Source organism: Oncorhynchus nerka, linkage group LG22 (assembly GCF_034236695.1).
Source record: "Oncorhynchus nerka isolate Pitt River linkage group LG22, Oner_Uvic_2.0, whole genome shotgun sequence".
Lineage (NCBI taxonomy): Eukaryota > Metazoa > Chordata > Actinopteri > Salmoniformes > Salmonidae > Oncorhynchus > Oncorhynchus nerka.
Window position 1 is genome coordinate 13,036,707 of NC_088417.1, and position 22,004 is coordinate 13,058,710.

Consider the following 22,004-nt stretch of genomic DNA (forward strand, 5'->3'; position numbering starts at 1 on the left):
GTGATGTAATGTTACACAGCATTGTCTGTTGTCTTAACTGTATGAACAATGTACTGTATGTACATGGCTATGGTGGTTTCCTGTTATCATGGAAATGTCCCCACCTTGTGGTCGTCTAGGGTAGTTAAAAAAAAAAAAATGTGTCTCTAAATGGCTGTCATGAAAAGCATAAAGCTTTGCTTCTGTTTGTGTTAGGTTTTTGTTTGTTATATGGACATAGTTTGTTAAAATACAAATGTAGCTAAGTCAAATGTGATTAGTATCATACCATTTACAGTCAACCACCAACATTTCTTTGGAAGAGTCTTTTGTCTTTTCCTTTTGCTAATTAACATTTTGGTTGTCTAACAAATGCACACTAAATGGAAAGTATCTGCACTGAAACACCATGACGCGGCAAATCAACATACTGCCAAGTGGTTTAGTGTTGTGGTTAACTTTACCCACAAGGGGGCTCTGTTTCCAGCACCATCACTCCATGTAGAAAACTAGTCCAATAGACTGTCTCTCAAGGTTTGAGATCAAGACATGGTTGAGTTAAATGTGCTTCTTCCACACATTGGCCCATACAGAAGTTAACAGGTTTGTCCCTCTCTCTCAGTATGTTTGATGTAGGCGGCCAGAGAGACGAGAGGAGAAAATGGATCCAGTGCTTTAACGGTGAGTTTGGATTCTGTGTACAGTTCTGCTCCCCACAGTGCTGTTCCCCACAGTGCTGTTCTGCTCCCCACAGTGCTGTTCCCCACAGTGCTGTTCTGCTCCCCACTGTGCTGTTCTGCTCCCCACAGTTCTGCTCCCCACTGTGCTGTTCTGCTCCCCACAGTGCTGTTCCCCACAGTGCTGTTCTGGTCCCCACAGTGCTGTTCTGCTCCCCACTGTGCTGTTCTGCTCCCCACTGTGCTGTTCTGCTCCCCACTGTGCTGTTCTGCTCCCCACTGTGCTGTTCTGCTCCCTACTGTGCTGTTCTGCTCCCTACTGTGCTGTTCTGCTCCCCACTGTGCTGTTCTGCTCCCCACTGTGCTGTTCTGCTCCCCACTGTGCTGTTCTGCTCCCTACTGTGCTGTTCTGCTCCCTATTGTGCTGTTCTGCTCCCTATTGTGCTATTCTGCTCCCCACAGTGCTGTTCTCCACAGTGCTGTTCTGCTCCCCACTGTGCTGTTCTGCTCCCTACTGTGCTGTTCTGCTCCCCACTGTGCAGTTCTGCTCCCTACTGTGCTGTTCTGCTCCCCACTGTGCAGTTCTGCTCCCCACTGTGCTGTTCTGCTCCCCACTGTGCTGTTCTGCTCCCTATTGTGCTATTCTGCTCCCCACAGTGCTGTTCCCCACAGTGCTGTTCTGCTCCCCACTGTGCTGTTCCCCACAGTGCTGTTCTGCTCCCCACTGTGCTGTTCTGCTCCCCACAGTTCTGCTCCCCACTGTGCTGTTCTGCTCCCCACTGTGCTGTTCTGCTCCCCACTGTGCTGTTCTGCTCCCTACTGTGCTGTTCTGCTCCCCACTGTGCTGTTCTGCTCCCCACTGTGCTGTTCTGCTCCCCACTGTGCTGTTCTGCTCCCCACTGTGCTGTTCTGCTCCCCACAGTGCTGTTCTGCTCCCCACAGTGCTGTTCTGCTCCCCACTGTGCTGTTCTGCTCCCCACTGTGCTGTTCTGCTCCCCACTGTGCTGTTCTGCTCCTACTGTGCTGTTCTGCTCCCCACTGTGCTGTTCTGCTCCCCACTGTGCTGTTCTGCTCCCCACTGTGCTGTTCTGCTCCCCACTGTGCTGTTCTGCTCCCTACTGTGCTGTTCTGCTCCCCACTGTGCTGTTCTGCTCCTCACAGTGTTGTTCCTCTGCCCACAATGTTGTGCTGTGAGTGTAACTATGGTGGTTCGGTGAATGATGGTCAACGAGTAACCTTTTCAAGTAAACTTTTCTGAAGCTGGAAGACTCATGTTAGCTAATATGATAATGCCCAGGCTTTAGCTTTACAGGCTAGCACAGTCTTGAGGTGGGACAGACGACGGTGTTTCAGTAGCTCTGCATTGTATACCATATCTGGATCCACATTTTATACGGAAGGATTCATTAGTATTACATGCTATATGATGTGGTTTGCAAGGTCTCAGCGTCTGGTACTCACCCCGAGTGGCACAGCGTTCTAAGGCACTGCATCTCCATGCTAGAGGCGTCACTACAGACCCTGGTTCGATTCCAGGCTGTGTCACAACTAACTGTGATTGGGAGTCTCATATGGCGGCGCACAACTGGCCCAGCGTGGTCCTGGTTAGGTTTTGGCTGGGGTTGGCCATCATTGTAAATAAGAATTTGTTCTTAACTGACTTGTCTGGTTAAATAAAGGTTACATTTTTTCCTTTTTTATTTTTTTATAAATGAGTACTGAAACAACTCATTTCACTGTGCTCCTATTTCTTTCAGACGTGACGGCCATCATCTTTGTGGCAGCAAGCAGCAGTTATAATATGGTCATAAGGGAAGACAACAGCACCAACAGACTCCGGGAATCACTGGATCTCTTCAAGAGCATCTGGAATAACAGGTTGGTCCACAGTCACCTTGTCTGGCTCTCTGCCCTCTGGTCCACAATTACCTCATCTGGCTCTCTGCCCTCTGGTCTACAGTCACCTCGTCTGGCTCTCTGTCCTCTGGTCCACAGTCACCTCGTCTGGCTCTCTGCCCTCTGGTCTACAGTCACCTTGTCTGGCTCTCTGCCCTCTGGTCCACAATTACCTCGTCTGGCTCGCTGCCCTCTGGTCCACAGTCACCTCGTCTGGCTCTCGCTGCCCTCTGGTCCACAGTCACCTCGTCTGGCTCTCGCTGCCCTCTGGTCCACAGTTACCTCGTCTGGCTCTCGCTGCCCTCTGGTCCACAGTCACCTCGTCTGGCTCTCGCTGCCCTCTGGTCCACAGTCACCTCGTCTGGCTCGCTGCCCTCTGGTCCACAGTCACCTCGTCTGGCTTTCGCTGCCCTCTGGTCCACAGTCACCTCGTCTGGCTCTCGCTGCCCTCTGGTCCACAATCACCTCGTCTGGCTCTCGCTGCCCTCTGGTCCACAGTCACCTCGTCTGGCTCTCGCTGCCCTCTGGTCCACAATCACCTCGTCTGGCTCTCGCTGCCCTCTGGTCCACAATCACCTCGTCTGGCTCTCGCTGCCCTCTGGTCCACAGTCACCTCGTCTGGCTCTCGCTGCCCTCTGGTCCACAGTCACCTCGTCTGGTTCTCTGCCCTCTGGTCCACAGTCACCTCGTCTGGCTCTCGCTGCCCTCTGGTCCACAGTCACCTCGTCTGGCTCTCGCTGCCCCCTGATCCACAGTCACCTCGTCTGGCTCTCGCTGCCCTCTGGTCCACAGTCACCTCGTCTGGCTCTCGCTGCCCTCTGGTCCACAGTCACCTCGTCTGGCTCTCGCTGCCCTCTGGTCCACAGTCACCTCGTCTGGCTCTCGCTGCCCTCTGGTCCACAGTCACCTCGTCTGGCTTTCGCTGCCCTCTGGTCCACAGTCACCTCGTCTGGCTCTCGCTGCCCTCTGGTCCACAGTCACCTCGTCTGGCTTTCGCTGCCCTCTCCCAACCCAATTTTGCCCTACTGAACATTTTGCACCAGATTTAATAATATATTCTATTGTGTTATGATTTCAATATATTTTTTTTTTCACATTGCAACACTATATAAATGTGCTTCCCATCTAGTGTTAATCGGTCAAGGTGCTAAAATCAGTATTAATCGGACAATGTTGTGATATCAGTGTTCATCGGACAATGTTGTGATATCAGTGTTAATCGGACAATGTTGTGATATCAGTGTTCATCGGACAATGTTGTGATATCAGTGTTAATCGGACAATGTTGTGATATCAGTGTTCATCGGACAATGTTGTGATATCAGTGTTCATCGGACAATGTTGTGATATCAGTGTTAATCGGACAATGTTGTGATATCAGTGTTCATCGGATATCAATGTTGTGATATCGGACAATGTTGTGATATCAGTGTTAATCGGACAATGTTGTGATATCAGTGTTAATCGGACAATGTTGTGATATCAGTGTTCATCGGACAATGTTGTGATATCAGTGTTAATCGGACAATGTTGTGATATCAGTGTTCATCGGTTGTGATATCAATCGGACAATGTTGTGATATCAGTGTTAATCGGACAATGTTGTGATATCAGTGTTCATCGGACAATGTTGTGATATCAGTTAATCGTTTGTGATATCAGTGTTCATCGGACAATGTTGTGATATCAGTGTTATCGTGTTGTGATATCAGTGTTCATCGGACAATGTTGTGATATCAGTGTTCATCGGACAATGTTGTGATATCAGTCAGTGTTATCAGTGTTAATCGGACAATGTTGTGATATCAGTGTTCATCGGACAATGTTGTGATATCAGTGTTAATCGGACAATGTTGTGATATCAGTGTTCATCGGACAATGTTGTGATATCAGTGTTAATCGGATCGTGTTCACAAATGGTGTGATATCAGTGTTCATCGGACAATGTTGTGATATCAGTGTTAATCGGACAATGTTGTGATATCAGTGTTCATCGGACAATGTTGTGATATCAGTGTTCATCGGACAATGTTGTGATATCAGTGTTAATCGGACAATGTTGTGATATCAGTGTTCATCGGACAATGTTGTGATATCAGTGTTCATCGGACAATGTTGTGATATCAGTGTTCATCGGACAATGTTGTGATATCAGTGTTCATCGGACAATGTTGTGATATCAGTGTTCATCGGACAATGTTGTGATATCAGTGTTCATCGGACAATGTTGTGATATCAGTGTTGGACAATGTTGTGATATCAGTGTTAATCGGACAATGTTGTGATATCAGTGTTCATCGGTTCAATGTTGTGATATCAGTGTTAATCGGACAATGTTGTGATATCAGTGTTCATCGGACAATGTTGTGATATCAGTGTTAATCGGACAATGTTGTGATATCAGTGTTCATCGGACAATGTTGTGATATCAGTGTTCATCGGACAATGTTGTGATATCAGTGTTAATCGGACAATGTTGTGATATCAGTGTTAATCGGACAATGTTGTGATATCAGTGTTAATCGGACAATGTTGTGATATCAGTGTTAATCGGACAATGTTGTGATATCAGTGTTAATCGGACAATGGTGTGATATCAGTGTTCATCGGACAATGTTGTGATATCAGTGTTAATCGGACAATGTTGTGATATCAGTGTTCATCGGACAATGTTGTGATATCAGTGTTAATCGGACAATGTTGTGATATCAGTGTTCATCGGACAATGTTGTGATATCAGTGTTCATCGGACAATGTTGTGATATCAGTGTTAATCGGACAATGTTGTGATATCAGTGTTCATCGGACAATGTTGTGATATCAGTGTTCATCGGACAATGTTGTGATATCAGTGTTAATCGGACAATGTTGTGATATCAGTGTTAATCAGTCAATGTTGTGATATCAGTGTTCATCGGACAATGTAGTGATATCAGTGTTAATCGGACAATGTTGTGATATCAGTGTTCATCGGACAATGTTGTGATATCAGTGTTAATCAGTCAATGTTGTGATATCAGTGTTCATCGGACAATGTAGTGATATCAGTGTTAATCGGACAATGTTGTGATATCAGTGTTCATCGGACAATGTTGTGATATCAGTGTTCATCGGACAATGTTGTGATATCAGTGTTCATCGGACAATGTTGTGATATCAGTGTTCATCGGACAATGTTGTGATATCAGTGTTCATCAGTCAAGGTGGTGAAATCAGTGTTAAACAGAAACATGAGAGTTGGATGGAGAGGTTTTATTTTTAAACCCACCGGTTCACATTCCACGAACTCTGACGAAATGTGATTGTTTAAATACCTGTCTAGTCACGCCATTCTTTGTTTTCAGGTTTCTACGGACCATTTCAGTCATCCTGTTCTTGAACAAGCAGGACATGTTGGCTGACAAGATCTTAGCAGGGAAATCTAAACTTGAAGACTACTTCCCTGAGTATGTTCGCTATACAGTACCGGCTGAAGGTGGGTACTAAGATGGACGGAAAACACCCCATTGTTTAAATCATTGTTGATTTGACTCATATTCAATATTCATAAGCATTTATAATTGTTCATTATTTAAATTATACAAATGTACTAACCTAAGGTTCACACACTCCAGAAACGAAGCATCGTTGTTGTTGCTTCACAGTGAAGGACTCCCAAACCGATCCTCAAGATGTATTCAAAGGTTAACCCATTTTGGCAACTCACACTTTTTGAAAATGTGAATCAAATGGAATCATTTCCGCTGGCCCTGGAATCAACCTAATTTAGACCTCTTATGACACTATTACTTATAGATATTCCAGGGACTCTATTGCAGTATGTGAACAATAGCATTAACATGCCTTTCTTCCCATTGTCAAATGAGAATGGTTTGGAGCATGGAGAACAGTAGTTAGAGATATAAACATTTGATTGCAGGCACTGCCATCAGGCACTACACTGATTACATCCAGTCCTAATGATATCCTTCTTCTGATGACATTTGTCTCTTTGTGGTCAGCCGTTCCAGACCCTGGAGAGGACCCTAAAGTGACCCGGGCCAAATTTTTCATCCGAGATGAGTTCCTTGTACGTACCGTTTTGCATTCTGTACTGACTGTAGACCCTTGTTTTAGTGTTAACTTAAGAGTCAACCATTTCAAGGTTTGAGTCATTTCCATTTCAGTTCAGTCAATTCACAAAATAAAGTGAAATGTGGATGTGTCTCTCCACCGCCCCACAGAGGATCAGCACGGCGAGCGGCGACGGCAAACACTACTGCTACCCCCACTTCACCTGCGCCGTGGACACGGAGAACATCCGCCGCGTCTTCAACGACTGCCGAGACATCATCCAGAGGATGCACCTGCGTCAATACGAACTCTTGTGATTGGTTGCAGCCCACCATCCAGTCAGCACTCTGCCAATCCCGGCGCAGTTTGATTCCACTCCCAAAACACAAGGCCCTGTTACCAGGAGAACTACTGAAGCATCACAATGCTGTCATTTTGTTTGCCATTGTTGTTGTTTTCTATTTACTTTTCTCCTTCCTTTGTTCTTTGATCTATGGCCCATCTTGACTTTATTTTGTAGGTCGAAGCAGGGATGGGACATTGTGTGTGTGCCTCATCTTTTATTTCCAATGCCTTTATTCTGTTCATTCCACTAAGCCTTTTTAGACCTTTTTTTTTTGTAGTTTTTGTTTGAAACTAGTCTTCTTCTTCTGTCATTTCTGTTGTTTTGATCTGGACCAGCTGAAGTTGTTATGAGGGTGTGTGAGAGTTGAGGGATCTGATGGACTCCTGTGAATGCTGGTACCTCCCAACACCTCTCTCTCTCTCGTACTTGATGAAGGGGTGGGCAGCAGAAGTATCAGGTAACTTAATGCCGTCAAGGAAGTATACACATGATGTAGCACCGTGATATTTATTACTCTGTCACTTTTTGTTTATTTTGTATCATTTTATTGCAGGATGATGGAGTGTGAGGCTTTCAGGCTGTAGATTTAGCATAGAGGGGGTGGGGCTTGTGGGAGAATAGGAGGATGCTGGGAGTTTGAGTCCTATGCACCTCTGGCCGTAGGAGCAGTAGCAGCTTTCTGCCACGTGTCTAGATGGAAAGAGAAATACCACACTCACTTTGATTTGCCCACAGACGGTCCTTTTTACTTAGATCCTCTTGGGCAAGAGTTCTATCTATATATATATAGAGATTTGTTTTTGTTGATTATCTTGTACAGACTGCAAAATGTAATGTTATTTTGTACAACTTTATTGAGAAAAAAACTACTTGTAGAAGATCTTTGTGCCTTGATAATGGCTGTACCTGTAAATTGAGCTCTGATGTATGTTGTTGACTGCGCTGTACAGCTTGATGTCAAACTCTATCTGACAGTAGAGACTGCAGGTAGGGCGTCTCTCTCTCTCTCTCTGTAGAGGTACATTTTTCTGGTTTATAAAAAAGGAAAATGTTCTTTAGTAGAAAAAAGGAGGAAAAATTTGCGAGGGGTAAAAAAAAAAAAAACGGAAATCCTGTATACATTATGCAAATGAACCACTTACCTACCGCAGTGACCAGGTCGCAGCCAGAGACATTGCCTTCATCCTCCTTCGTTTTGACGGTGAACATTTCAATTTTTGTTTCTGATTCTCAGCTTTAATACATTACAAGATCAATTGACGTGTCCAAATCGCAACCTGGTGTTGTTTTACTACAGTAGGAAGCAACTTTTTAGATATGAAGTGTGTATGAGATGTATACATACGCGTGCCAGTAAATGTGTGTATGTGTGTCTGTGTGTGCTTCGAAGCATGCATGTACTGTAAAACATATACACACATGCACTTATATATATGTACATATATATTTATAAAGATATACATATATTCTATAAATCTATATGTACAATTATACATAGTAATGTGTGTGCCTATGTGTATACATATTTATGAATGTCTAGAACGTATGTATGCATACACATGCATAGGCATCAACTTATATAGAATGAGAGGAGAAAGTAGTGATCAAGTCGGTCATGGACATGGAGAGCCCTTCACATTGCCACAGGTGTGAACCCAGTTAGATGGGCTGTTCTTTACACCGAACAGCTTTCAATGTACAAGTCTATTCTGAGAGCGAGGAGGCAGGAGTGATACGTTTGTGTCAGGCCTTTATGGAATACGGAAAAATATTTTTATTTTAATAAAGAGACACATCAGAATACTTTTTTTGGGGGGGGGGGGGTCTAAACTGAATATGCGGGAAAATATGACAGATTATGTACACTTTGTATATGCATAAATTACAGTTACAAGAAACCCAGTGTCACCATCTTCCCTTGACTGTTTTTGTCCAGGTCATGTTTAAAAAGCTCAAAGATGGCCCTGCCATAGCTTATTCACCAGTAGATCAGAGATCAAATAGAAAAACATTCAAGTTGCCAATCATTTAAAAAGGGAAACGAGGGATAAAATCTCAGGGCACGTAATTGATCAGTAAAAACTATCCCAGAGTGACCCAGGCCTTCCCTGTAAAAGGTGCTGTTGGGTTCTATGTCAGGACCCAGGCCCTACCTGTAAAAGGTGCTTTTGGGTTCTATGTCAGGACCCAGGCCCTCCCTGTAAAAGGTGATGTTGGGTTCTATGTCAGGAGTGTCTACACAGGAGTCTTTGGAACATGGGGCCTGAGGGCATCAAAGGTGACAGGTCACACAGATGTCCTCATACAGTTACTTTGACAGGTAATCATAGGGCCTATCTCTTGCCATTCACCTAGAACATTTCACCCTCTATTGGTTTCAGTCACACTTTACTTCAGGGGACTTTTTTTTTAAAGCGGCCCGCCAAGCAAACGGTACGATCTAGGGGAAACTGTCAGAAGCCCTTGTGCTTGCCCATTAGATTGGTGGCCAGGAGCATGGAGGTCTTGGTGAGATGTAGGTGGGCCAAGAGCAGGAGGAAGACGACCATGGCTGTGGAACAGTAGATGGCCACCACGCTGCTCTCCTCTGGCAGGAAGCACTTGGCCAACTGGAAGTCCGTGGGAGAGAAGGTGCCCTGGAGAGAGCGGGAGAGAGGTAAACTTGAATTTAAAATGGAATTGACCCCAACCCTGAGACTGAACAAAAATATAAATGTAACATGCAACAATTTCAAAGAAGAGTTACAGTTCATATGAGAAAATGTGACTGGGGAATACAGAGAGGCATCTGATCACTTAAACAAAAAGCTAGGGGTGTGGATCAGAAAACCGGTCAGTATCTGGTGTGACCACCATTTGCCTCATGCAGCACGACACATTCCTTTGCATAGAGTTGATCAGGCTGTTGATTGTTGACTGAATTTTTTTCCCACTCTACAATGGCTGTGCGAAGTTGCTGGATATTGGTGGGAACTGGAACGCGCTGTTGTACACGTCAATCCAGAGCATCCCAAACTTGCTCAATGGGCGGCATGCCTGGTGAATATGCAGGCCATGGAAGAATTGGGACATTTTCAGCTTCCAGGAATTGTGTACAGATCCTTGTGACATGGGGGCAGCAGGTAGCCTAGTGGTTGGAGTGTTGGGCCAGTAACCTAAAGGTTGGTGGATCGAATCCCCGAGCTGACAAGGTAAAAATCTGTCATTCTGCCCCTGAACAGGCAGTTAACCCACTGTTCCTAGGCCGTCATTGTAAATAAGAATTTGTTCTTAACTGACTTGCCTAGTTAAATAAAGGTTTAAAAAAAAGAACAATGATGGCGGTGGATGAATGGCACGACAACAGGCATCAGGTTCTCGTCACGTATCTGTGTATTCAAATATCCATTGATAAAATGCAATTGTGTTCATTGTCTGTAGGTTATGCCTGCCTATACCCCCACCGATTAGGATAAATGCTCACTAATAGGGATGTTCACAAAATTTGAGAGAAATATGTTTTTTTTTGTGTGCATATGGACAATTTCTGAGATGTTTTATTTCAGCTTATGAAACATGGGACTTTACATGTTGTGTTTATATTTTCATTCAGTGTAGTTAATTAGTTACCAGGATGAAGCTGGGGTTGTTGCGGTTTCTCCAGCTGAAGGAAGGAACGCTGATCTCTGGATGCTTGTTGTCATGGACCACCTTACAGGCACTGTGGGTGTGGCCACTCAGGATAAGACGGGGCTGGAACCACCAAAGTAACTGCAAAGTGGGACCAAAAGAATCCATCATATTTCTGTAATCACATGCCTCTAAAGCCGTGTTCACATTGGCCGTTTGAACTGACTCAAATCGTATTTATTTATTTATTTTTCCTGCGGTATGAACAGCCAAAAAAACACATGGAATCAGATATTTCTAGCCACAGCGTCCTAAGTGGTTTGAAGTCATATACACATTTGATTCCTGGCCATGCGACTTGTGTCTGAACGGTCAAATCTGATTTATTTGTCATCGAGTGGTTTTAGACTGTTTAGTTGGTATCTTGTTGCTTGCTAGCTACTCTGTTTTTAATGTTGTTGTTTTTTAAATTGAACCTGTAGTCAACTGTTGACGTGATAGCCAACTAGCTTGTTTAAAAACAAATGAGTGAATGTGCTAGAAAGCTACCTAGCCAGCTAGCTAGTGGACTGCTGTGACTGGCTAGCTAGTGGACTGCTGTGACTGGCTAGCTAGTGGACTGCTGTGACTGGCTAGCTAGTGGACTGCTGTGACTGGCTAGCTAGTGGACTGCTGTGGCTGGTTGGCTAGTGGACTGCTTTGACTGGCTAGCTAGTGGACTGCTGTGACTGGCTAGCTAGTGGACTGCTGTGACTGGCTAGCTAGTGGACTGCTGTGACTGGCTAGCTAGTGGACTGCTGTGACTGGCTAGCTAGTGGACTGCTGTGGCTGGTTGGCTAGTGGACTGCTTTGACTGGCTAGCTAGTGGACTGCTGTGGCTGGCTAGCTAGTGGACTGCTGTGGCTGGCTAGCTAGTGGACTGCTGTGGCTGGCTGGCTAGTGGACTGCTGTGGCTGGCTGGCTAGTGGACTGCTGTAGCTAGCCAAAAATAACTTGTTTTGAAAGTTGGATCATCTTATCCTTTGAGGCTTTAAAAGTGTTCTTACCACTATGATTTTGAACATTCAAAACAACTGGGAAATGTCCATGACAGGCATTATTGTCACCTTAGCTTGCTACAGAACTGAGTAATAGGAAGCACAAGTACCACCACCAATCAGTCTAGACCACTGCACTCACCCCCCTCGTTACTATGACAACTATTGTAGCCTTGTCATCACATGACTGCTGTCTGAACACACACCATTTGGTCACTTGTAACTTGCTGTTTGTACAGTTAGTTGTCCAAAATAAACTGAAATGAGCATTAAGGCATGCAGTGTGAACAAGGCTGAAGAAGACCCAACATTTGTTATAGTTTTCAGTCAGAAAGATGCACTCTTCAGAATGAGCCCTAGGGCTGTATCTCAATAGTCTAAAGTGGCTTCCTCTCCTTGTCTCCTTTCCTTCATCTGCACGATCTGAATAAAATAAAACAGGTGCAAGCAAGGAGAGGATGCCACTTTAGACAATGAGATGCACCCCAGGTGTTAGTTATATGACTGAGTGTGTGTGTAAGCTCACCCTTTGAGAAGCCTCCTGGGATAGCACGTCATAGCGCTCATGGAACACCTGGTGTCGCTCTTCAGGAGAGGCGGCGTCCTGCCCAGTGCACTCTGCATCGTTAGGTCGGTACAAAGGGTAGTGCTTCCGACAGAAGGTCAATACACAGTACACAACACACTGTAAGTGAACAATGCTAGGTGTTTTTGTATAATAGGTAGGCTACACACAATATGGATTTCATTTGCAACTAACCAATAACCCCATCCTCCCCCCCAGAACAGCTTCTATTCATCAGGGCATGGACTGTACATGGTGTTGAAAGCGTTCCACGGGGATGCTGGCTCATGTTGATGCCAATGCTTCCCACAGTTGTATCAAGTTGGCTGGATGTCCTGTGGGTGGTGGACCATTCTTGATACACACATGAAACTGTTGAGCGTGAAACCCAGCAGCATTGCTGTTCTTGACACTAACCGGTGTGGCTGGCACCTACTACCATACCCCATTCAAAAGGCACTTAAATCTTTTGTCCTGCTCATTCACCCTCGGGATGGCACACATACACAATCCATGTCTCAAATTTATTTGAACTATTATTTTACCAGGTTAGTTGACTGAGAACACATTCTTATTTACAGCAACAACCTGGGGAATAGTTACAGGAGAGAGGCTTTAAAAAAAAATCTATCTTCAAGTGACATCAATAAAGGATCATCATTTTCACCTGGTCAGTCTATGTCATGGAAAGAGCAGGTGTTATTAATGTTTTGTACTAAAAATACCTGTGAAATCAACATCGCTATTTAAAAAATTATTATTATATTTACTCGACTCATTAGCACGGATAGAGAAGCTTGCTTTGGAACCCTAGTTGTTTACATGTTTGATTGGTCAGATAAGTGCAGGCGTGAGAAATTTCACCAGTGGGGAGAGAGCAAGAGAGAGGGGTACACATTGATGGCGCATGGCTTGAAGTGCTGAGCATCATGAGATGATGTGAACTGGAACAGGTTTAGACTATTATAACTTCACAGAATTATATACTAGACATACACTACCATTCAAAAGTTTGGGGTCACTTAGAAATGTCCTTGTTTTTGAAAGAAAAGCAAATTTGTCACTTAAAATAACATCAAATTGATCCGAAATACAGTGTAGACATTGTTAATGTTGTAAATGACTATTGGAGCTGGAAATGGCTGATTTTTTATGTAATATCTACATAGGTGTAGAGGCCCACTATCAGCAACCATCACTCCTGTGTTCCAATGGCACGTTGTGTTAGCTAATCCAAGTCCTCAACTAGCCTAGCTGCTAGCTAGCTGCATATCAAGGTAGCGGTGTTTTCTTGAGGGCTTGATTAGTCATTGTGGCTGGGACCGCAGATTGTCCCGGGTTTGTGGCTGTCTAGATGTTTTCAATCTTCCCTGTGACCTGCCCTGTCTGGAACTGTGAGGAGTAACAACGTAAACTACTTTACTAGCTACCATGACAAAGACCACACCTTGCGGGACAGTGGTGTCTCTCTCACACGTGAAGGATCTTTTAAACAAACAAAAATAGTTCTACAAGCAGTTGTTACAACAACAAGAAAATAGCTTCAAGTGTTTTGTCCAAATATTGGTGGATTCTACTAATAAAAGAATGGATGACCTGACCAGAGAGGTCCAGGACCTGAAGAACAGTTTGCAGTTCTCCCAGGGTCAGCTCAATGAGTTGAAACAGGAGAACGGCAAGATGACAGCAATCTGTAAGTCATTGAGAGAGGACATCAGATCTGTGTGTGAGGCCATGATAACAATGACAGATACATCGGGGGACAGTCAAGGTGGAACAACATGGTTGTGGATGGAATTGCAGAATCTCCACATGAGACATGGATGGAGTCTGAAGACAAAGTGAGGGAAATGATCTTTGAGAAATTGAAGATGGACCACAGGAAGATTGAGTTGGAACGTGCCCACAGGACTGGAAAGCCCACAACCGGCCCATGTGACAGGCCCTGACCGATAGTGTTCAAGTTCATGAGGTTCAAGGACAAGGTAGCTGTTCTGGAAAGAGCCAAGAACTTGAGAGGAACATATATCTTCCTCAATGAGGATTATCCTGAAGCTGTGCGCCAGAAGAGGAAAGAACTGATCCCAGCCATAGAAGCTGCCAGAGCGTGTGGGGACATTGCTTACATCTGCTATGAGAGGCGCATTGTCCACCCTCCCTCCCAGAAGCCTGGAGGGGATGAGAGCCAAGCCTATGGGTTCGTAGCTTCAACCCTGCAGCACACACAACAATTGATTAATGGACTGCTGAATGTATATTTTGTTCTCTTGCTTTGCTTGCTCTTTTCAGTATTATGTCTAAGTGCTAAGCTACCCAGGAAAGTGTTGAAAATAGCCCATATTAATATATGTAGCCTTAGAAATAAGGTTCATAAAATCAATAACTTGCTAACATCAGATAACATTCATATATTAGCCATTTATGAGACTCACTTAGATAATTAATTCAGTAACTAAATAATATGTGTGAAATGCTTGATAGTGTATGTGATGTAAACAAAGAGGTCTACTTTCTTGGGGACCTGAATATTAACTGGTTTTCATCAAGTTGTCCGCTCAAGAGGAAGCTTCTTACTGTAACCGGTGCCTGTAATCTTGTTCAGATTATTAATCAACCTACTAAGGTGTTTACAAACACTACAGGAACAAGAGCATCTACATGTATCAATCACATTTTTACTAATTCTGTAGAACTTTGTTCTAAAGCTGAATCCGTTCCCATTGGATGCAGTGATCACAATATAGTGGCTATATCCAGGAAAGCCAAAGTTCCAACAGCTGGAACTAAAATAGTGTATAAGAGATCATACAAAATATTTTTCTGTGACTCATGTTCCAAATATTTGTTGGTCTGATGCGATTAATGAGAAGCATCCAGACGCTGCACTTGATGAATTTATGAAATTGCTTCTTCCAATTATTGATAAACATGCACCTGTTAAGAAACTGACTGTTAGAACTGTTAAGGCTCCATGGATTGATAACTAATTGGAAAACTGTATGGTTGAAAGAGATGGGGCAAAAGGAGTGGCTAATAAGTCTGGCTGCACATCTGACTGGCTGATTTACTGCAAATTGAGAAATTATGTGACTAAACTCAACAAAAAGAAGAAGAAACTGCATTATGAAGCTAAGATCAATTGAGTACTTTATATGAAATTATGGGCAGAAAGACATATTCAACTCCATCTTTCATCGAATCACTTGATGTTGCCAATTATTTCAATGATTACTTAATTGGCAAAGTGGGCAAACTTAGGCAGGAAATGCCAACAACGAACAGTGAGCCGTATTCATGCATTAAAAAAAACTAATAATGAAAGAAAAGCATTGCAAGTTCTGTAAAGTTATTATGGGAGAGGTGGAAAAATAATTGTTTTCGATCAATAAATTACAAATCTCCTGGCATTGACAACTTAGAGGGAAAGCTACTGAGGATGGTAGCTGACTCTGTAGCCACGCCTATCTGTCATATCTTTAATCTGAGCCTTGAGGCAAGTCTTTGTCCTCAGGCCTGGGTGGAAGCAAAGTCATTTCGCAACCCAAGAGTGGTAAAGCTGCCTTTACTGGTTCAAACAGCCAACCTATCAGCTTGCTGCCAGCTCTTAGCAAACTGTTGGAAGAAATTGTGTATGACCAAATACAATGCTATTTCTCTGTAAACAAATTCACAACAGGCTTTCAGCATGCTTATAGAGAAGGGCACTCAACATGTACTGCACTGACACAAATGACTGATGATTGGTTGAAAGAAATTGATAAGAAGATTGTGGGAGCTGTACTGTTAGATTTCAGTTTGATATTATTGACCATAACCTGTTGTTGAAAAAACATGTGTTATGGCTTTTCAACTTCTGCCATATCTTGGATTCAGAGCTGTCTATCTAATATAACTCAAATGGTTTTCTTTAATGGAAGCTTCTCTAATGTAAAAAATGTCAAGTGTGGTGTACCGCAGGGCAGCTCTCTAGGCCCTCTTTTCTATTTTTACCAATGACCAGCCACTGGCATTAAACAAAGAATTTGTGTCCATGTATGCTGATGATTCAACCATATACCCATCAGCAACCACAGCTAATGAAGTCACAGAAACACTTAAAGAGTTGCAACCTGTTTTGGAATGGGTGGCCAGTAATAAACTGGTCCTGAACATCTCTAAAACTAGAGCATTGTATTTGGTACAAATCATTCAATAAGTTCTAGATCTCAGCTGAATCTGGTAATGAATGTTGTGGCTGTTGAACAAGTTGGGGAGAGTAAATTACTTGGTGTTACCTTCGATTGTAAACTGTCATGGTCAAAACATATAGATTCAATTGTTGTAAAGATGAGGACAGGTCTGTTTGTAATCAAGAGATGCTCTGCTTTTTTGACACCACACTCCAAAAAGCAAGCCCTCCAGGCTCTAGTTTTGTCCAATCTTGATTATTGTTGAATTGTGTGGTCCAGTGCTGCAAGGAAAGACCTAGTTAAGCTGTAGCTGGACCAGAACAGAGCGGCACGTCTTGCTCTTCATTGTAATCAGAGGGCTGATATAAATACTATGCTGCCAGTCTCTCTTGGCTAAGTGTTGAGGAGAGACTGACTGCATCACTCCTTTTTATTAGAAACATTGTGTTGAAAATCCCTAAATTGTTTGCATAGTCAACTTACTCATAACTCTGACACACACACCCCACCAGACATGCAGTCCCCACAGTCCCCAAATCCAGAACAAATTCAAGAAAGCGCACAGTATTATATAGAGTCCTTATTGCATGGAACTTCCTTCCATCTCATATTGCTCAAATAAACAGCAAACCTGGTTTTAAAAAAAAACAGATAAAGCAACACCTCACAACGCCTCTCCCCTATTTGACCTAGATAGTGTGTGTATGCATTGATATATAGGCTGTGTGTGACTTTAAAAATAAATGTATGTAGTTCTGTCCTTGAGCTGTTCTTGTCTATTAATGTTCTGTATTATGTCATGTTTTGTGTTGACCCCAGGAAGAGTAGCTGCTGCTTTTGCAACAGCTAATGAGGATATTAATAAAATACCAAATACCAAAGCTATGATCCCTTACTTGTTAAGTCTACTTCAATCAGTATAGATTTATTTTACCTTTATTTAACTAGGCAAGTCAGTTAACAACAAATTCTTATTTTCAATGACGGCCTAGGAACAGTGGGTTAATTGCCTGTTCAGGGGCAGAACGACAGATTTGTACCTTGTCAGCTCGGTTGTAACCTTCTGGTTACTAGTCCAACGCTCTAACCACTAGGCTACCCTGCCGCCCCTAGATGAAGGAGAGGAGACAGGTTAAACAAGGCTTTTTAAGCCTTGAGACAATTAATAAATGGACTGTGTATGTGTGCCATTCAGAGGGTGAATAGGCAAGACAAAAGATGTCAGTGCCTTTGAATGGGGTATGGTAGTAGGTGCCAAGCGCACCCGTTTGTGTGTGTAAAGAACTGCAACACTGCTCGCTTCAACCCTCAACAGTTTCTTGTGTGTATCAAGAATGCTCCACTACCCTAAGGACATCCAGCCAACTTGACACAACTATTGGAAGCATTGGAGTCAACATTGGCCAGCATCCCTGTTGGATGCTTTCAACACCTTGTAGTCCATGCCCACAACAAATTGAACTCAATATTAGGAAGGTGTTCCTATATGTTGTACACTCAGTGTACAATGACACCGCAATGACCTATAATTAACTAAAGTAGTCTCAGTCACTTCGCAAGCACGCGCACACACACTAAACCGTACCTGCAGGATGATAGGTGATGAGCGGGGAAACTTCTGCATGTCCTCCTGACAGTATGTTCTCATGCTGCTTGACCGGTGGCTCTGTGAAATCCACAATATCATTACAATCTACTTTCACATTAGCAATGGGAGTAACATAATGTTGACAATGTGTAGGGACAATCCTTCCTCTTTCGTGACAACATAATGCTTACCACGTTTCAAAAATACATTTCTGGGGATGTTACTGAATAAAGTCTGGGATTAAACTCAAAACATATTGTTGGCGCTGAGTAACATGCAAAAGCCATATGGTGACTCTTGATTGCACTCGGGAAAGAAATACTTATTTTTTTGTCAATGCTCAAATCTCTTGCTTCTTTCCAAATCCCAATAACCCCCATTTTGTTTGTGTGTTTGTGTGTGTGTGTGTGTGTGTCATCGTTGAGGATGATGGTTGCGATTAAGATCACCAGCACTGAACAGTTGAGAGCCTGAGAGAGGCTGTACAGCTCGTTTTCCACATGCTCGCAGATGGGGCAGCGGTCTCCATGCATGGCCATACTGTTCACCAGTACAAAACTTTGTGGGAACACACACACACACACACACACATTAATGATGGTACAAGGACTGGAGCTAAGCTACACATCAACGTGACTAACCACAAACAACACATTGTTAAACTGTTTACATGCATAATTTTGAGACAAGGTTAGATGACGCTATTTACAGTAAAGTGACCTACTTGACTCCCTTGTTGGTTACGATCCGGGCAGAGGTGACATTGAACACCCTCTCGAAGCGTTCAAGTTTGTACCAGCTCATTCTGTTCAAAGATTTAAAAATAATTATGTTATGTCAAGAGAAAGTGAGCACAACCACAGGGCTAGGGCCTACTAACGCACACCAACTACAGACAACATAACTCCCTATTGTTAGCGGAACTAGTTGAGAATAGAGAGAACAACCACAGGCCTAGGGCCTACTAACGCACACCAACTACAGACAACATAACTCCCTATTGTTAGCGGAACTAGTTGAGAATAGAGAGAACAACCACAGGCCTAGGGCCTACTAACGCACACCAACTACAGACAACATAACTCCCCATTGTTAGGGAACTTGAGAATTAGGGGCCTACTAACGGAACTAACTCCCTATTGTTAGTTGAGAATAGAGAGAACAACCACAGGGCTAGGGCCTACTAACGCACACCAACTACAGACAACATAACTCCCTATTGTTAGCGGAACTAGTTGAGAATAGAGAGAACAACCACAGGCCTAGGGCCTACTAACGCACACCAACTACAGACAACATAACTCCCTATTGTTAGCAGAACTAGTTGAGAATAGAGAGAACAACATTGTCCACATGTTCTTGGTAGCGTCCATTTAACAGTGAGACTTCTGAACTTAACTTACTCATGATGGAAGCCGATGTCATGGTTACCAATGAGGGCTATAAGCTCCACGTCTCTGGGATGTCGGAAGATCTGCGTAAAGCGTCGGACGTCGTCCTCCCAGTCCTGAAGAACACAAGGTGCATATTCAGATGGTCACAGAGGAACAGTTTGAGCTGGGGTATCAACATCTGCCTCAACCCCTCCTAGCACTCGACACAGTAGGGTGTTACAGTAGGATGTGTACTACTGTTATTTAATTCCTCTCTCAGTTACATTTAGGTTAAATCATACCATTACCTCATAATAAATGTAATGAACTCCCAAACACCTACTCCCATTCATTGTCTGTGTTTCTACTAAAGCACAACTGGTGGAGGTTAGTCACAACTCAATCAAATCAAGGAAAATGAAATTGGAACGGCCAATGCTCAAATCCACGCACACACACATCCCCTTGTGTGCCAACAGATGATGTTATTATCACATATCCTGAGTAGTCTAGCTGTTGGCGGTGTGTGTGGTCTATCCTTTCTGATAACCGACAGTGTCCATCAACTAACCTTTGGGGAGCTCCATTTCCCCTCGTCGAATATGTCTCCCAAAATGAAGACCACCTCTGGCTGTAGGACCCCCAGTGCTGTCTGGAAAGCTCTCTCCATCTGCCATTCTCTATCAGGGAGGAATGTACAGTACATTTTGATTAGGGCAGGGAGTTTTCCTGACCATGTGGAAAGACCACAAGGAAAAACTCTGGGCCCTGACTATAGTGATAGCCTATTACAGTCCAGAGTTGTCCTGATGAGGCCTCAGAAGAAAATACTCCTGGCCCTGATAATAATCTGTTGGTCATGACTACCCAACTCTACCAAGATACAACCCCCTTTGATTGAAAGTGTTCATGTCCATCATGCTATATAATGTATTTAACAAATCCTGGTAGCATCCTCCCAATGAAAAAAACTATTGAGACTGACCACTAGAACTCATTTTGTGAACCATGTGAACATGAAGCATTGCAGTCAAAGATGTGATCCGGTTTAGTGCCCTAGCTGGTGAAGTTGGGTGCCATGGTGATTTCATATGATCTGATATTAATTTGAGCCATCTAAGAGGATTAATTCTATTCCTGTCCTAAAAAAAAAGCTCCCACTTTCCATGATTTATGGACGTGTTTGGAGGGACTTGTACTGTCTGTTTCTGTTCATTGTTTTCAGATTTTATTTTTTTGTACTTTTGTATTTTTCTGATATGAGATGCAAATTAGTTTTGACCAAAGAGAGGTTTGAAATGCACACACATTCAACAAATGACAGTCCTACAGGGATGTAAAACACACAAAAATAAACATTTCTTTTTTATTCATATGATAACTTATCAAATACGCACAAGCAATGAAATTGGAATAAGAGTTTAAAGCCTACCTTCGCAGTTTGTCGAACCAGTGTCCCTGTATTGCGCCAAGGAGGTGGGTATCCGACAGAAACAAAGCGCGAAGCGGGGGGACTCCCTTGCCGCTGTCTCTATTCAACTTCGGCCACGAACAACGCAAAATTGCAGGGTAATATATCAAATATTCACAGAAGATAAACACGCAAATGACAGATAAGAACAGAGTGAAAGTAAGGCCCCATTTACATTTGCAACTCAGTCCGTGCATGTCTAAAAACGAAATAGCAATCTGTTCCAGTCACTGCTGGACAAGGCGAACTAAATCCTGCTAAATCATTGAAAATAACTTGCCCTAGATAAACGTAACGGCTTAAGAATTGTACAGAGGACCAATGCCCTGCCTAAAAAAATACGCATATTCGTCTGTATCAATAGTTTTTGGTCCTTTAGGATTGTCATGCGACAGCAATCTTCCAAATGTGACTCGCGTGGGATGTCTAGTCAAGAGAATGCGGAGGCTGAATAGTTGTTGGTAGCAAAGTACTTTGTATATATCAATATTTGACTGCAATTATTGATTAATTTGGCTACAAAGTCCTCAAAACTAGTTTATGGCAGTTTGAGCATGTGAGAGAGAGAGCGTGTGTGTGCTGGAGTGCGTTCAGTTCGCGTTAACGTTTACACTGAACCACACGTTTCCACAAAACGGTCCTCAAAAAAACGGTGCGGACCTTTCTTCGAAAGCCTTTGGGGTAGCATACTTCTGCGCCCGTTTGGTGTGTGTGTGTGGCCTGGTAAACATAGGTGTGACCATCTGAAATCGCAAAACTCGTGCAGCACACCATATGATAACTGCACTCTGATCCACCACAATTTCAACGTTTTTCAACTGGTCGTTCAATTCAGTAGGTCTACCGTTTTCGTTGAATTCAACGTTGCATACCGTCCTGTCGTACTGAACGCAACCCCGTTTGACTTGTTAAACTACTGGGCAGGACGAACCACAATATTCATCAGAGATGGATCAGATTCGTAATTATACAAGCTTGACTGGTACTGTATGTGTCACTTTTTCACGTGCATTTTAATTGACTTGTGACTAGATACATTGTTTTGATGGCAACAGTATAACGTTTGTATTTGTCAACCATCCACACATCTAAATTTGAATATCTAACCGTGTGATGAAATGTACTGAACGGGTAACTAAATCCAGTTGAATTCAATATGTTTTTGAGAGTACTCCTTTTGATACATATTTACCCATTGCAGAAGTGTTCAGAAAGTGACTTTTTTGGTGATAAAAAAATAT

The 22,004-nt window shown here is 43.3% G+C and overlaps 2 protein-coding genes across 8 annotated transcripts in view; one reads left to right on the forward strand and one right to left on the reverse strand.

Moving 5' to 3' along the window:
• LOC115104869 (guanine nucleotide-binding protein G(olf) subunit alpha-like) overlaps positions 1-8,227 on the forward strand; it is a 64,922-nt gene extending 56,695 nt beyond the window's left edge. For 2 of the 6 annotated variants that reach the window (XM_029626228.2, XM_029626225.2), the window contains exons 8-13: positions 602-660; positions 2,414-2,534; positions 5,897-6,027; positions 6,152-6,235; positions 6,554-6,621; positions 6,776-8,227. In XM_029626228.2, coding sequence (XP_029482088.2) covers positions 602-660; positions 2,414-2,534; positions 5,897-6,027; positions 6,152-6,235; positions 6,554-6,621; positions 6,776-6,922 — 610 coding nt within the window. In that variant the 3' untranslated portion in view covers positions 6,923-8,227. Of the gene's footprint in view, positions 1-601; positions 661-2,413; positions 2,535-5,896; positions 6,028-6,151; positions 6,533-6,553; positions 6,622-6,775 lie in introns of those variants that run through there. The other 4 variants (XM_065006952.1, XM_029626227.2, XM_065006951.1 and 1 more) reach the window with 3 other exon arrangements.
• Positions 8,228-8,701: 474 nt separating this feature from the next.
• Positions 8,702-21,606, reverse strand: mppe1 (metallophosphoesterase 1). 2 transcript variants are annotated; one of them, XM_029626229.2, is made up of 9 exons: positions 20,725-21,606; positions 19,864-19,972; positions 19,323-19,426; positions 18,644-18,724; positions 18,369-18,477; positions 17,917-17,997; positions 12,124-12,282; positions 10,561-10,701; positions 8,702-9,587 (listed from the first exon to the last, which is right to left on the reverse strand). In XM_029626229.2, exons 1-9 carry the CDS (start codon positions 20,958-20,960, stop codon positions 9,405-9,407), a joined length of 1,203 nt encoding a protein of 400 aa, XP_029482089.1. In that variant the 5' UTR covers positions 20,961-21,606; the 3' UTR covers positions 8,702-9,404. The 2 variants fall into 2 exon arrangements, with proteins under 2 accessions (XP_029482089.1, XP_029482090.1); XM_029626230.2 differs by having other exon boundaries at positions 12,124-12,246; positions 20,725-21,602.
• Positions 21,607-22,004: the final 398 nt, after the last annotated feature.